The sequence below is a fragment of the Urocampus carinirostris genome, chromosome 9, assembly GCF_059441175.1.
Source record: "Urocampus carinirostris isolate Australia breed hairy pipefish chromosome 9, RoL_Ucar_1.0, whole genome shotgun sequence".
NCBI lineage: Eukaryota > Metazoa > Chordata > Actinopteri > Syngnathiformes > Syngnathidae > Urocampus > Urocampus carinirostris.
Window position 1 is genome coordinate 12,629,935 of NC_142357.1, and position 15,941 is coordinate 12,645,875.

A 15,941-nucleotide genomic window follows, 5' to 3' on the forward strand; every position below is an offset into this window, starting at 1 on the left:
TCCGTGGGCGCCTCTGGTGGTGCGTTTGGATGACTCCACCAGGATGGACGAGGTGTCGCCGGGGTGAGTTTTTACCACAATGTGATCAATACTTGTTGATACATTTTCAAATAAAAGCCCAATCGGGCTTTTTTTAACCACATGCCCACGAGTTCGAAGGGAAACGGGTTTCCGGCTTGGCACCAGAGCCCCCATCCTCTCTCTAATAAGCTAGCATTTTGTTGTTGACGATGGCGCCAGCTAACATGCTAACTTAATCATTAACCTTATTTCACTTTAGGGGAGAACGGGAAACGCGACAGTCTCACAAATGTCTAGCAGACAAGAGGAATAACTGTTTCTATCTGACATTGCTTGTCGTATTGTGAAACATGCTAAACGCTAACGCTACCTAACTTGACCTAAGCATCCCTCTGAAACAGGGGTCTCAAACTCGTGGGGGGCGATGGAATCCAGGTCTGGGGAGGTAGAGCCATAATGGCCTTTATACATGAAAATGTAAAATAAATAAAATAATTCCACTTTTATATTTTTTTCACACTATATAATGGAATTTAAAAAACGATTTAATTGGAAAAGTTAATTTGTATTAGGGGTGGGCGATTCGATCTAAATATCTATATCATCAATACTAAACAAGTACTTTTATCCAAACAATACTATTGTCCCGGCATCAATATTTCACCCCGTCGACCAATTTCCTCAAAGCGCCGTTTCTATATGTAGAAAATTCAGTTCTCTCTCTCTCAACCAGCCCCTCGGCCACTCTACGAGTTTATGCCTGTTTGTGTGACTGACAGACATACGCTTACCTCTCCCTATCTGGCCTGCTGCTGCATCTTGCTTGCCAGGCAGAAGAGCGGGCTAAATCTAGGCGTGCGCCCTTCTCACCAGAGGCTGAATTTGACTGATTAAATTGTCAGGAGTTTATTTCTTAAAAGCATAAAATGTCAATGCCAGGTGTCATTTGTGAAGTGAAGTTGTCTGCTACAATGGCAAATGTACATACCGAAAACTAGGGCTGCACGATTTTGGAAAAAAGAACAATCGCGATTTTTCAGACCTCGATTGCAATTTCGATGCGATTTTCGATTTTAAAAGAAAAGTGCATTTTCTTTGCTAGGTTTGTTTTTCGGGGAGAAGATAAACCTAGTGACATGCTAACACAACTTTAGATGATGTACTTGGAGACTGAGAGTATATGACTGTAACAAAATATCAACTATAAAGGTTTTAATAAAAAAAAAGAATTGCAGTTGAATAAATGGCTTTTATTGTCATTATACAAAAGGACAACAAAATTGAAGGGCTGTTCTTTTCAGTGTAAGAAAACAATTGAGAGAGCAGCCGGCTACACGCTAGAGTGGGGTCCCATTGACTTCTGCAAGGTCTTTGTGATGATTAAAATACAAGTCACAAATGTAGTGTTTACGAGTAGTAGCACCAAGTCATCCGTTTTATTGGATCTGGCGTTGGTGACGAGCCACGTTCGGCAATGGTGGCTTAAGAGTTGTTAGCCTAGCTGTTCGTTTTCCCTTCCGACGCCGCCTCAGTCAATTCCCGCACGTGATAAAAATCCAGGCAGCACCTGCTGGTGATCAGCTTTTCTTTACACTTGGATTTTCCTCGAGTTGTGGCGTTTGTTTTGGTGGACATTTGTGCAAGCGCTGAATGACTGACTGGCAGCTTACACCAGCCTATCAAAGTTGTGCACAGGCGTCTTGCAAACTTTGCCTCGCCTTTATTGGCTGCTGACATTAAAACCTGCTTCTGATTGGCTGGCAGTGTTATACCAAGAAACGTGACAATTCTTGATGGCCAAACACTCCATCACCCAAATAAAAAAAATGTAACTCTAAATTCTTGAAATAAATTGCAGCCTTTTGCGGTTAACCTATCGCACTACGTCATATCGCAATATCGATTAGATTCCGGGTAATCGTGCAGCCCCACCGTTAACACTTGACAAAAGTTCACCCGACACATTACTGTTCCTGAACAAAAAATGGCATCTGTTGTCACTATGGCAACAAAGCCAAAAGGGCACATTGTTTACATTGTTGAATTTTGGTTTGATTCTCTTGAGTTTTGCTGTGTCACAGTTGTTGGAGTAGAATTTTTTTCAATACTGTTGAAGGTTTTTAAATTGTATTGTTTACACTATTTCCACTTACATACTTTATTTCCAAAATATTGTGCAATGGAAGATAGGGCTGCACAATTTTAGAAAAAAACTAATTGCAATTTTTCAGACCAGTACTAGACCAGAGTACTTGATCACAGTGACATGCTTTAACCTAGGGGTCGGGAACCTTTTTGACTCAAAGAACCATAAAAGCAAAAAATATTTATTTTATTTTGGGAAAGAGCCACACCATATATTATGAGACAAATTTACTAAATTGCTAAACCCGCGCCCCAGACAAAAGCTTAGTCTTCAGCACATTTATTTTTGATGATTTGATAAAAAATATGAAAAGAGAATAAAGGTTTCAATAAAAAAAAAGAATTGCAGTTGAATAAATGGCTTTTATTGTCATTATACAAAAGGACAACAAAATTGAAGGGCTGTTCTTTTCAGTGTAAGAAAACAATTGAGAGAGCAGCCGGCTACACGCTAGAGTGGGGTCCCATTGACTTCTGCAAGGTCTTTGTGATGATTAAAATACAAGTCACAAATGTAGTGTTTACGAGTAGTAGCACCAAGTCGTCCGTTTTATTGGATCTGGCGTTGGTGACGAGCCACGTTCGGCAATGGTGGCTTAAGAGTTGCCAGAGCCCCTGTCCCAAATTCAACAAACAGACCACTTTAAACTTGTCTCTTTCTTGCAATTACTCAAGATCGGTTAAACTCCTTTTGACCCTTTTTTTCATACATATTGGTTTCAAAACCAGATGCAAGCGTTTATTTTGTAAAAACGTCACAACATTCTGAGAATAGGGAGCCTTATGTGCTTACCTTTGGCGAGAGATGGGAGGGAATGCTTGTACTTTTTGCATAGCTCCACCCATCCCTCCCACTCACCCAATCAAATGACTAAGTTTTCTTCCGGTGTTTTGGCGTATTTACAGTTCTGTGTATTCATCATAAAGTATCTGAACACTGAACACAGATTATATATATAGTGAACTTTTAAATAAAGGATTCTTTAGCGTTGTACAGCCAAAACAAGTTTTTTTCCCCCTTTTTTTGTGTGACACCTTGACTGTAAATTGTAGTGAAAAACATGCCCTATATATACTGCGAAGTGTTTCTTTCGCATTTAGCTTTGGTTTGGCTTTACGTGTACCTGAATAGGATAGACAATCCCGGTTTTGAACAGGATGGAGAAATTTTGCATGCAATCAAATTGGTCTCTGAGCCACAGATACTCATAGAAAGAGCCATATATGGCTCGCGAGCCATAGGTTCCCGATCCCTGCTTTAACCTTACGAAAACGGCACTGTCTTCTGTGGGGTTTTGTATAGGTTGCTTATTATTCTTCAATCAATGTAAATCACAAATATATTTGTGTTTAGGCAGAATACATGATTCACATCGTGTTTCTTCTTATAATGGTACGGAAGAAATTGAAAAAATTGCCTTAAAAATCCTTAAAAAGTGCTTGAATTCGGCCATGAAAAAGTTGCACGAACTCTGGATTTAAAAAATGGCTTTTTATGACCACACAGCAGTTTAGTAAAGTAACATTTATAGTCACTACATATTACTCAGTAGCCTAGATGGTAGTGTGCCGGCTTTGAGACTGGGAGGTCGCTGGTTCGCGCCTCGACCGACACATACCTAATTGGTATAATGGCGGCGCCCTCTGGCTGCGGCTGCACCGACTCGCTACAACGGGTCAGGTGTATCGACATTTCGTTCTGTGTACATTGTTACAAAGAATGACAATACAAAGGAAATTATTATTATTATTATTATTATTATTATTATTAAAATCAGCTTGGAATAAAATCTGGGTTGTGCAACATGTGCTGGACATTACCTGGCTAAATAAAGATATCCTATAATTTGTGAAAATAAAGTAAGTCTATAATCTGGTTCCAGACCCATTGTGTCACGCGTCACCAGTTCGGAGGCCCTATCACATCCCATGTGTCAAACGGAGCCAGAAAGTGAGGAGGAGCCCATGGCGGCCAATGGTGGGGTGCTGACCTTCAACCACATGCACATGAGGAAAGCTTTCCAGCTCATGAATGACCTCAGAGGGTATGCTCTTGTTTTCATACGCGTACTGTCTTTTGAAGCAGACATTTTAGGTCACCTGTGTTAAACTCATGGCCTGCCACATCTTTTTTTTGTGGTCCGCGAGACAATTCTGAGAAAAGTACAAGAAAAAAATTAGCTGCATCGCGTCAAAAAAATGACTTGCAGTTTTAAATATGTCCACTGGATGTTGCCAAAGCCAGACGCCACTTGCAAACCACCCACTGTAGCTGTATTTTCTGACCACTAGTCATCAACCAAAGAACATTTGAGGGAACGTCCACCCTGATTTGATTTTCCTTAAAATAAAAGTTTAAGGTATTAAGGTAGCACTCACGTGTTGTGCGTAGATGTCGCAGCATTTGCTACTAAATTATACTTTTATCTCCAGAGATTAAAAAGTTATCGGTTAGCACCAGGATTAAAAAAAATAAAACCTGTGTGTCTTTGCTGAAGATTTAAGGCATATTTTAAGGTGACCTTAAAAAGTTGAAAGTTCAATATTTACTCTATTAAGTATGTGTTAACAATTTTTACGTGAATAGAAAGATCTCTTATGCTTTATTTTCCATTACGCCTAACTGCTTTTATCTTACTCTTATCTGACCTGTTAGGGGTGGAACAACCCCCAAAAAGATGAAAAAAGAAAAGCTTATCCGAGCGAGTCTAAGAAATGCATGCAAATCATATGTTACTCTGCGCTTATTTTTGCTTGGAGTAACCGGAACTTTGCTTTCTGTGTCGCTGGGGGACTTCTGACTGTTATGTATAAGTTGATATTCTCCACAAACACAACCAAAAATTGGCTTAGAACACTCAAAACCATCCATTCCACCCACTTTCTGCGTCGCTTTTCCCCACTAGGTTCGCGTAGGGTGCTGGAGCCAACGCTCAAATTTTTTTTGACTAATTAATGGTGACTGGCTTGCTAGGGTGCTGGTGTGCTTCACATGACGTTACAGCTCAGGGAGTCAAAGACGAGACAGACTGTCTTAAAAATGCATTTTCTCGTAATATAATTGGAAATATCAATGCCATATATACAGATATTATGCAAAAAACATGTACTGTTCTCTCACATTTCTGTTTTAGAATTTGTGTATCCCTTTGAATAAGCTTCAGCTTTTTATAATACAAGTGAAATCTAACAGCGCAGTTAATAAACACTACAAGAGTTGAATTTTAAGTGAAGGGAAAATATTGAGGAAAAAAACCCTCTATTATTATTTTATCATCAGATCTTACACCCCTGAATCATGTTTATAATTCTGAGCCTCCGTAATAGCTCGAGCTCTACAGCTTTTATGTCATTAATATCCCAGTTCAGTCCCTGTGTGCTTGGTTTTTCTGCATTGTGCCCACTGAGCTAAAATAAGTTTGACGCCCCATTTTAAAAGTTAAGAGCTACTTCATTGGGACTGAAAATTTCTCGGTGTTATTTCTGTATCATTAATAAGAATTTCCACTGATCACGTTTATGATTGGTTATGACAGTTCAAAAACAGATACTACCCATTTAAAGCACTTTGTATACATGTATCCCATTGTTTATGTATTCGGATTTCCTGGAAAATCACAACAACCCAATGACTAGTGAGCAATTTTCAAAACTGATCCGCAGGCTACCCAGGTGTTTATTGGGCACTATGTTGGTGGCACCATTTAGTCTGCTTTAGACTAAATGGCAGTAATATTGATTTAGTCATGCCCACATTTATATCATGATCTGATAATGTCTCCTCCCACAGTCTTTTTGACCTATACCAGATGGTAGACAAATTTGTCTAGGTGATTTGTCCCCATTGCGACCAGGTTTAATGCACACCTTGAAAAAAAATAAATTGTATTTGTATGTCCGATAGGAAAAAGATGCTCTGTGATGTCCAGCTGGTGGCAGGAAGTGTGACGGTGGCAGCGCACCGGGTGGTCCTGGCAGCCTCAAGCCCTTACTTCTGTGCCATGTTCACAGGTTGTAACATGATTTTAAGTGTGCCCTTCAATGCCTATTTGTGTTAACCATGTGTTTATGTGTACATAGGTGACATGAGTGAGAGCAAGGCCCAACAAGTAGAGATCGGTGAGGTGGACGGTCCCACGCTAAACAAGCTGGTGGACTACATCTACACGGCTCAGATAGAAGTGACGGAAGATAACGTGCAGGTGCACCCGTAAAATTAACGTTTTTTCCCCCCCTGGATTCTTGACTTTAGCCACATAAGGCACAAAGACTAAAAGGAAACTAGGCTAAAAACAACAAACGTTTCCCCTGTTGGCAGATATTTTTGCTCATAATAAGTATTGTTTTACTTATTATAGTTAAAATAAAATCTTAAAATAAGAAAATACACACTACAAAGTAATTCACTCATTTTAAGGATTGTCTTTCTTATTATGAAACATAGATTTATTTTAATTGTATAAGAAAATATTTATTTGATCCTACTACATAGTTATGTGTACGTTAAACCTTCAATAAGTAATAATGAAATATATTGGTTCACTCTAAATTATCTTTTTTTTTTTTTTTTACATCAAGAAAAACATCAAGAATGACTAAACATTATTTTTTAGTCAAATAAAAAAATCCAAAGTGTTTAAGATAAGCAAAATGTTCTGCCACATTACATATTTTGTTCATTTTGAATCCTATGTTATTTTACCAGAAAATGGCAGAATTTAGTGTCACTAGAAAAGAAGGAAATAAAACGTAGATAAAATTAAAAAAGTAAATATAACACATATAGTTAAAGTTTAGTAGACACTCAAATTAAAGAGTGAAGACATCAATTTATTTTGAAATAGCATGGAGGACAGTCCAACCTGTTCTAAAGGTTTTACCTTCTCTAGCCCTTTTTTCATTAAATCTCATAGGTTACAAAAGGAGATCCACGCTAAAGGGTGTGTCATAAAAGAACAGCAACATAATTGGCTAATTGTGACAATGATGTAATAGTCAAAACAACAGACAACAGTGTGCAATAAAAGTCAAAACAACTAATTGGCATCCAATGAAATATTTGCAGGTGTCAAATACTAAACAGAATTGACTTATGATAATATAACTACTCAAAATAAATAAATTTTTTTGCCAGCTGAAAATTTCTTTAAAAATGTTGTAGGAGTATTTTTTTATATTCCTTTCTTGAGCCCTGTCATTGAGGTTGCCTTATGAGACATGAGGATTAAAAAATATAATTTTACTATTATACGAAAGACTACAGTTGAAGAGAACATGATAAATTCTATTGATCCTTTGCACACACATGAGCGTAACCACGTGGCGGAAGGTGCCGACGCCATGGTGGATGGCAGCAAACCGTAGACAACAAAGACAAAAAAAGCTATACTATTCAATACCATTGGCAATGTCTAGTCAAACCAATATTGTCAAGTTGTCGGATGAGATGGCTCACCTTGTCGGAAAGCACAAAGAGCGGTATTTAGAGAAACTGATGACAGAAGGGTTAGGTACTGACCCATTCCTTCTTCCATCTGACATATTCACAGATCTTACCAAATCGTCCAGTCTGCCTGACTTCAGTCCACACAATCCGTACCACTATATTGTAAATGGAGTATCTCCATACACCTGTGATGATCTAAAAGCTTATAAAAGTCGAGATGTTTACCAGCTTTTGGTAGCTGGTTGGATTACCGATTCGCGCGAATGCTACTATGTTTTATCCAGAGTGCCATTAAATCTCGAATAGACTGTAACCAAAAGTTGCTCAAATTGTTTATCACTTATGGTTATTTTGCTACAGACGCACTAGCTAACTGATTGGTAGTTACATTCAGTTCGTTGACGTGACTTGTACCTATTTAACATAAGATTGCTCAGAAATACATAAAACTTACCTTGTAAAAAAATCAATCCATCTACCCTGGTCATATCCTTTGAGAGGGGTGTCCGACAGCAAGACAAACAGATACAAAAACAAAGAAAATTAAAAAAGGGAAAAAGTAGCAAAAAACACACACAAAAATCTTTGGACCATCTCTCATCCCTCATTAGCTACACCGCTTATCCTCAGTAGGGTCGCGGGGATGCTGGAGCCCATCCCAGCAATCATCGGGCAGTGGGCAGGGGACACCCCGAACTGGTTGCCAGCCAATCGCAGGGCACACAGGGACAGACAGGGGCAGACAACTTGCTCGCTCATTCACACCTAGGGACAATTTGGACTGGCCAATCCACCTGAAATGCATGTCTTTGGAATGTGGGAGGAAACCGGAGTGCCCGGAGGAAACCCACGCAAGCACAAGGAGAACATACAAACTCCGCACAGGTAGGCTGGTAGCTGGATTTGATCCCATGACTTATTTGGACCATGGCCAAGCCAAATGCCCAACACCCAAAATAGTTAAGCACCTCGGCACACAGGTTGGTCATGCTTTCGTCCCTCCAGATGAAATGGGACACAAGAAAGCGGCCATGTCACTCTGGTCAAGGTGACGCACCACACTCTTCTGTTCAACAGCAGGGCCCGACAGCTTTCACTGGTTTACCCCTGCCGCATCATACGGGTGCCCTGCCCATCCTTTGTAAAAAAAAAAAAATGCTCGCTGCAAATCCTGGACTACAATGAAGGCTGCCAGTCACAATTGGGCTTAGAACCATGCCAGTTCGCACAGCATGAAATCGCCATCGTATTTGTATTCTTCTGTTGTGCCTATTGATATTTGCATGAACTCAAGTGCTTATCCATACTTCCGGGGAATGCAACGTGACATCACGTGCAAAGGGTCAAAGCAAACGGAAAATTCTTGTAAAATTGCTTTTTAGTCGCACACAGCTATTTGTCGTTATGCGAAAATCAAACGGTCGATGTAATTGACCGATATTAACAGATTGAACTGTATCTGTACGTTTTGATATCCGAATGTTTCAGATTGCATTTATGCTGTACATCAAGGGTTGTTCAATTACAAATTTAGTTCCAAATCGAGTAATGTACCTGGGCTGGAACATCTAAGTGCCTATTCAACGGATGATGATGAAAAATTTCACACTAACACAAATGGAAAAATTGAGGTGGTCCTACATATGATTTTTGAAGCATGACATACGAATGGAATAAAATAAAGCAGCATTATCAGAAACAAATGAATTAGATTTATATTTCCTACCTTAATAAAAAATAAATACTCTGAATATTAATACAATTATTAACAGCAAAAACATGTATTTTCAGTTATTTATGAAAAAGACTTGTCTTTGGTTCGGAAACCCTCTGCGTCTTTGGAAAGCAAGTCAAGTGTTGGTCCTGGGCCACATCTCGAATACATCATGTAACCCAAATCGTTTTTTACTCTGCATGAAAGAAGTTCCTCCTTAAACCAAGGTTTTCAAACCATCAACCGCAACACTACTATTTATCATTTAGCTTCAACAGAGTACACACATACGATCTGATCACTGTACCTTTCCTGTCATTATTAGTACAGGAAACGCGCACATGGAGAGAAACAGGAAATCCTGCCACTGTTGGCTGTTAACCTCAGTCATGAGTGTAACAACATTGCTAATGTTTAGGGGGATTCTAGTCGTATGCACCTGCTTGTTTTTAAAATTGCATTTACAGATACATGACTGTATTTAAGTATCAAGTATTTTGTGCGGCAAAAAAGAACATCGAATGAGTCTGTGTGTGTTCATTTTCCAGGTTCTGTTGCCAGCTGCAAGCCTCCTCCAACTGATGGACGTGCGTCAGGCCTGCTGCGACTTCCTGCAGTCGCAGCTTCATCCCTCCAACTGCTTGGGCATACGAGCATTCGCCGACATGCACACGTGCATGCAGCTCGTGGGGCAGGCGCATGCATATGCCGGTAAGATACTCCCACCCATTTGTCAACTAACCAAAATTTCCAAGCCAATACAATTGTCAGGAATATACGTCATTTTGTAAAACATAAGAACAGATTACCGGTAGGTTTAAAAGCTGAGGCACCACTGTATTTAGTAATATATACTGTGTAGAAAATAATTATTTGAACACTGTGCTATTTTGCTATTTCTCTGACTTAGAAATAATTGAGGGGTCTTAAATTTTCATCGTTGGTGCCTGTCCACTGTGAGAGATAAACTAAAACTAAAAATCCAGACATCAAAATGCATGTTTTTTAACGATTTATTTGTGTGATACAGCTGCAAAAGGGTACTTAAACTCCTGTTTATCATCTAGAATTCTCACCCTGAAAGACCTGTTAGTCCGCCCATTAAAAGTCCACCTGCACTCCATGTATCATCCTAAATCAGATGCACCTGTTTGTGGCCATTAGCTGCATAAAGACACCTGTCCCACCTCCTACAATCAGTAAGACTCTAACTTGTAACATGGCAAAGACCAAAGAGCTGTCCAAAGACACCAGAGACAAAATACTACACCTCCACAAGGCTGGAAAGGGCTACAGAGCAATTGCCAAGCAGCTTGGTGAAAAATGGTCCACTGTTGGAGCAATCATTAGACAATGGAAAAAGCTAAACATGTCTGTAAATCTGAATCAGAGTGGAGCCCCATGCAAGATATCACCTTGTGGGGTCGCAATAATTCAAAGAAAGGTGAGGAATCCGCCCGGAACTGCACGACAGATGTTGGTCAATGACCTGAAAAGTGCTGGGACCACCGCTTACAAGGTCACTGTAGGTAATACACTAAGACGTCATGGTTTGAAATCATGCATGGTACGAAAGATTCCCCTGCTTAAACCAGCACATGTCAAGGGCCATCTTAAGTTTGCGTTTGACCATTCAGATGATACAGAGAAGTCATGGGAGAATGTTTTATGTTCAGAAGAGACCAAAATAGAACTTTTTGGTCATTATTCTACTAAGCGTGTTTGGAGGAAGAAGAATGAAGAGTAGAATGCAAAGAACACCATCCCCACTGTGAAGCATTGAGGTGGTAGCATCATGCTTTGGGGGTGTTTTTCTGCACATGGGACAGGACGAGTGCACTGCATTAAAGAGAGGATGACTTTTGAGATTTTGGGAAACAACCTCCTTGAAGCATTGAAGATGGGTCGTTTAAGGCGGCGCCCTCTGTTGGCTGCAGCTGCATCGGCTCGCTACAAAGGGTCAGGTGTATCGACATTTCGTTCTTACAAAGAATGACAATACAAAGGAAATTATTATTATTATTATTATTGCTGGGTTTTCCAACATGACAACAACCTGATGCATACAGCCAGGAAAACCAAGGAGTGCCTCTGTAAGAAGCACATCAAGGTTCTAGCATGGCCCAGCCAGACTTCAGACCTAAAATCTTTGGAGGGATAAAAAAAACTCCATGTTTCTCAGCGACAGCCCAGAAATCTGACTTCTCTAAGATCGGTGTGGATGAGAGTGGGCCAAGATCCCTCCTGCAGTGTGTGCAAACCTGGTGAAGGACTACAGGAAACGTATGACCTCTGTAATAGCAAACAAAGGCTACTGTACCAAATATTAACTTTCATTTTTCTCAGGTGTTCAAATACCTATTTGCAACTATATCACACAAATAAATGGTGAAATCATGCATTGTGATTTCTGGACTTTTCTTTCACAGTGGACATACCCCTACGATTAAAATTTCAGACCCCTCCATGATTTCAAAGTGGAAGAATTGGCGAAATAGCATGGTGTTCAAATACTTATTTTCTTCACTGTATTCGTATTTATCCACACAGTACCATGAAAAAGCATTTTCCCCTTCCTTATTTATGTCTTCTGCATATTTATCACCCACACTGGTTTCAGATCATCAAAGCCATTTTAATATCACACAAATACAACGCAAGAAAATACAAAATGCAGTTTTGAAATTCCAATTATGAAGGCACAAAAAAAATCAAAATCTTTCTGGCCCTATAAGAAAAAGGAGTAGCGAGTTGGGCCACCTTTGGCAGCGATAACAGAAATCGAGCGTTCGGGACAACCGGAAAAAAGTCTTTTACGCTTTAGAGAAGTTTTGGCTTACTCTGCCATAGGGTTTTCTAGCACGACCTGCCAGTTTCTCATGAGTACTTTGACTTTGGCACTCCAGAGTTTTGTTCTGCAAACCATTCAGAGGTGTCCTCCTGATCCGTCGTTTGGTTTTGTGTTTCACAGAGCAACATTTCTCTGAGGTGGTCCAATGTGAGGAGTTTGCGTCTTTGTCCCTGCAGCAGGTCTGCAGCCTGATCTCTAGCGACAAGCTTACCGTGGCCACCGAGGAGAAGGTTGGGAAAGATAACGTAAACAATCAAACAGGCCAACAATAGGTTAGGGCTATCTTAATGTTCGTCTGTACCTGCATTTCGTTGTTTAAACAAAAATCGGATATTAGTAGTGCTTTGAGTTACAGAGGCCACAACAACAGAAATCGAACTTAACGGGACATTATCTATTATTTAGTACCTCCTAGTGGTTAAAAATAACTCATTGATTTCAAATAATACGATTGATTTTTACACATGAACTCTCTTATATATTCTCTCATGTATTTTTGTTTTTAAATACTTGTTGGTCGATCAAATTTTTTTCACATACCATGAGGCTCACCTAGAGGGCTCTAACACAATTTTTCGCTATCATGCAGCTACAGGTACCTTCAAAAACCTTATGAAAGACTGGGCAAAAAAAGGGATTTAAAACCTGTATGGTTTGATCACTAGTTTGTATTCTTGCTTGTTTTTTGCAGCATTCGTTTTCAGTTGCTCCATGGGTGGGCATACTACAGCCTGCGGGCCAAGTGCTTTTTAATCATGACTGCCAAATGTTATATTTATAACAAATATTAAAAAAAATCTTTTTTAAAGGTGCTACTGATAAAATGTGTTTATTTGGTGCTAATCTTGTCCCTAGTTTCCCCAAGATTCAAATAGCTGGTTACATTGTTCTTTACTTGCTATTTTTTTGAGCTAGCTGCATAGCATTTTGAGTTTTTCAATGCATATCATCAAATTTAATGATTCAAATAAGGGACATACTTTAATTCTGGGTTTTTCAGAACAAATTTGTTCAAATGATCCGTTCATAGATTTTTAAAAATTAAATATAAAATCAACACGTACGTGTCTGCTACGTGTCTGCATGTTTGTTTATTGCTGCTACTCTTAAAAATGTATCTTTATATTTTTGGACAATTATATATATATATTTTCCATGAATGCAATATTTACAAAAAAGGCCAAAAAAGACCCACGTCTTTTCACAATGGCAGCAACGATATAAGAAAAAACTGGACAATATCTTTTGTTGCTCTTGTATTCCTAAGGTATCGGATTGCAGAGACAAAAGTATTTGTAGAGACAAAAGTAAAATATAACCATTAAAAAAAAAAAAACATCTAATTCATTGAATGAAAGGATGGTGCAGTTTAAACTAGAGACGGTCGAATATATTCACATCAATAAAGACCAACAAAACCTAAACAACTTTGAGTAACAATGCTCAATTAGTTGCATTTTTAATCAAATTCCAAAGGATTCACTTATGAGGCTTCAAGATAATAAAATCCATATTTCATATTTTCGCTGCTGTATCTGTGTGGCCATGCTCAACAAAAGTAAACAAACTTTATTGGTCTTTTTCTGTGGTTTGAATTGATGGGTGTCAACTCACATTTGCAGATTATCACCATCTACTGTTAAGGAGTCTAAATGACCCTCAGATAGTTATATATATTCTTAGAATTAATTTGCCAAGATAAAGGCCCAAGACCCACTGAAAGCCAGTCCGCGATCCACTTTTGGGTCCTGACCCATCAGTTGAGAAACACTGCTTTAAGGAACTTAACTCTTCTTTGTATCCCGCTGCTGGCTGCTGCAGGTATTTGAGGCCATGATCTGGTGGATCAAACAGGATAAAGGCTCCCGCGTGGAGCTCATGCCCAAACTGATGGAGCATGTCCGCCTACCGCTGCTGTCAAGAGACTACCTGGTTAAGGTTAGTCCACCAAACCTCTACCGGCTCAAACACACAAACTGTAATAAGATGGAACTCCGAAGGTCTTTCAAATGACAATGTTGTAATAGTGAAATGTGTTACTGTATAGATGCTTGTATGAGTTTTCAGATGTAAGCTTTTTTATTTTAGTTATTCATAGCAGTTTCATTTATTTAGTGGCAATGAATGCACCTTGTGATTAACCGTATACTTTGATGTCGTCATTTACTTTATACTCAAAATACAGCCTTTACATTGGTCTGAGTGCTGCCTTTCTTACAATTACACGTTTTATTTATTTTTCTTATTATAAGTTCTACTCCGTCCCTCTTGACTCCCAGAGGCGGTGCCTCAAGCACTGATTGTTCTCTCCTACTGCCTCTGGGGGCCGTTAGGAAACCGTAGTCAGATTCGTAACATTCAATTTATTATTTAAAATGGATACAGTGGTGCCTAGATACATATATTATTGAAAAAAGTGGACTTTTCCATAAGGGCCAGAATGGATTGAGTTTACCATTATTTATTTTGGAAAAAATAAATTCAGAAGGATAGTACAGATTATGTGCGTTTTTTTTGTGTGTTTTTTTTTTGTATAAAAGACGTTTGTATTTTTACGAGCGAATATAATACATACATTAGTCGTTAACAGTCTATGTTGTTCTGAGTGGTGTCAGAGGGCCTTATCAAATCACTTGTAGGATTCAGTTTGGAAAGATAACTAGTGTGAAGTTGGGCTTTGGGGAATTTTCCACGGACTTATGTTTTGTTTTTGTTATAGCCCGCCATGTTGCGCCCCTTCGGGTACATAAGTGATTTCAGGCATTTTGAAAGCACATATGTGAAACCATCACAGCATTATTCCGTTCTCACAAGCCCAGAATAGTTTTGTTTTTATTGTAACAAAAACTTAACGGAACTGCTTCACTGCAGCGTTTTACCCGCTTTGTCCCGTTTACCAGGATGTAGATTTCAACACAAAATCTGTTCTCCTTCACTGCTTAATTGAAGATTCTTCACTCATAAATCGTTTGCTTGTTGAAAAAACAAACTGAGTTGGTTGCTCTTCAGATAGTAGAAGAAGAAGCTCTAATCAAGAACAACAACACCTGCAAGGATTTCCTCATTGAAGCCATGAAGTACCACCTGCTTCCTGCTGACCAGAGACACCTCATCAAGACAGACAGGACGCGGCCCCGCACTCCTATCAGCATCCCTAAGGTGCTTCCATTGGTTGCGTCATGTACATCTGGGTGTGTTATTGGTTGTCTTAATTGGCGTGTTTGGTCAGGTTATGATGGTGGTGGGCGGCCAGGCTCCCAAAGCCATCCGCAGTGTGGAATGTTACGACATCCAAGAAGATCGGTGGTACCAGGTTGCGGAGTTGCCATCAAGACGCTGCCGAGCAGGTATTTAATAATCCATCATATACTTTTTATCACCCATTTTATTATTTCTTTCTCACATTTCCGCATCATAGCCACCGTTAGGGGCAGTCGCTAGCCTGGAATACCTGGATATGTGTCAATGTAGCACCAGCCGCACAAGCGACGATAGTTGTCTGTGCAACAGTTAGCATTAGCTAGCCGCATTAGTCACAAGCGTTGTGGACACTAACGCCGCCTAAGCAGCTATTATCATTAGCAGTGAAAAACATCAGTCCGAGCATTAGCTTTAGCAGCTGTGGCGCTCACGTGAATGCTAGCTTAAGTGCTACTGAGTAGGTCCAAAAAGTACTACTAAAATTTGCGCATTTGTCAACTTATTATAATAAGTAAACAGTAATACATTTAATTTGAAAGTGCCTTTCGGGACACCCATGGTAG

General features: G+C 39.4%; 1 protein-coding gene across 1 annotated transcript in view; it reads left to right on the forward strand.

Annotated features, from left to right (window-relative positions):
* klhl3 (kelch-like family member 3) overlaps positions 1–15,941 on the forward strand; it is a 27,503-nt gene continuing 11,562 nt past the window's right edge. Inside the window, exons 1-9 of the mRNA XM_088344569.1 lie at positions 1–63; positions 4,050–4,211; positions 6,071–6,177; positions 6,247–6,368; positions 9,875–10,037; positions 12,298–12,407; positions 13,999–14,115; positions 15,187–15,336; positions 15,407–15,524. Of these exons, the coding sequence (XP_088200695.1) occupies positions 44–63; positions 4,050–4,211; positions 6,071–6,177; positions 6,247–6,368; positions 9,875–10,037; positions 12,298–12,407; positions 13,999–14,115; positions 15,187–15,336; positions 15,407–15,524 (1,069 nt within the window). The 5' untranslated portion in view covers positions 1–43. The remainder of the gene's footprint in view (positions 64–4,049; positions 4,212–6,070; positions 6,178–6,246; positions 6,369–9,874; positions 10,038–12,297; positions 12,408–13,998; positions 14,116–15,186; positions 15,337–15,406; positions 15,525–15,941) is intronic.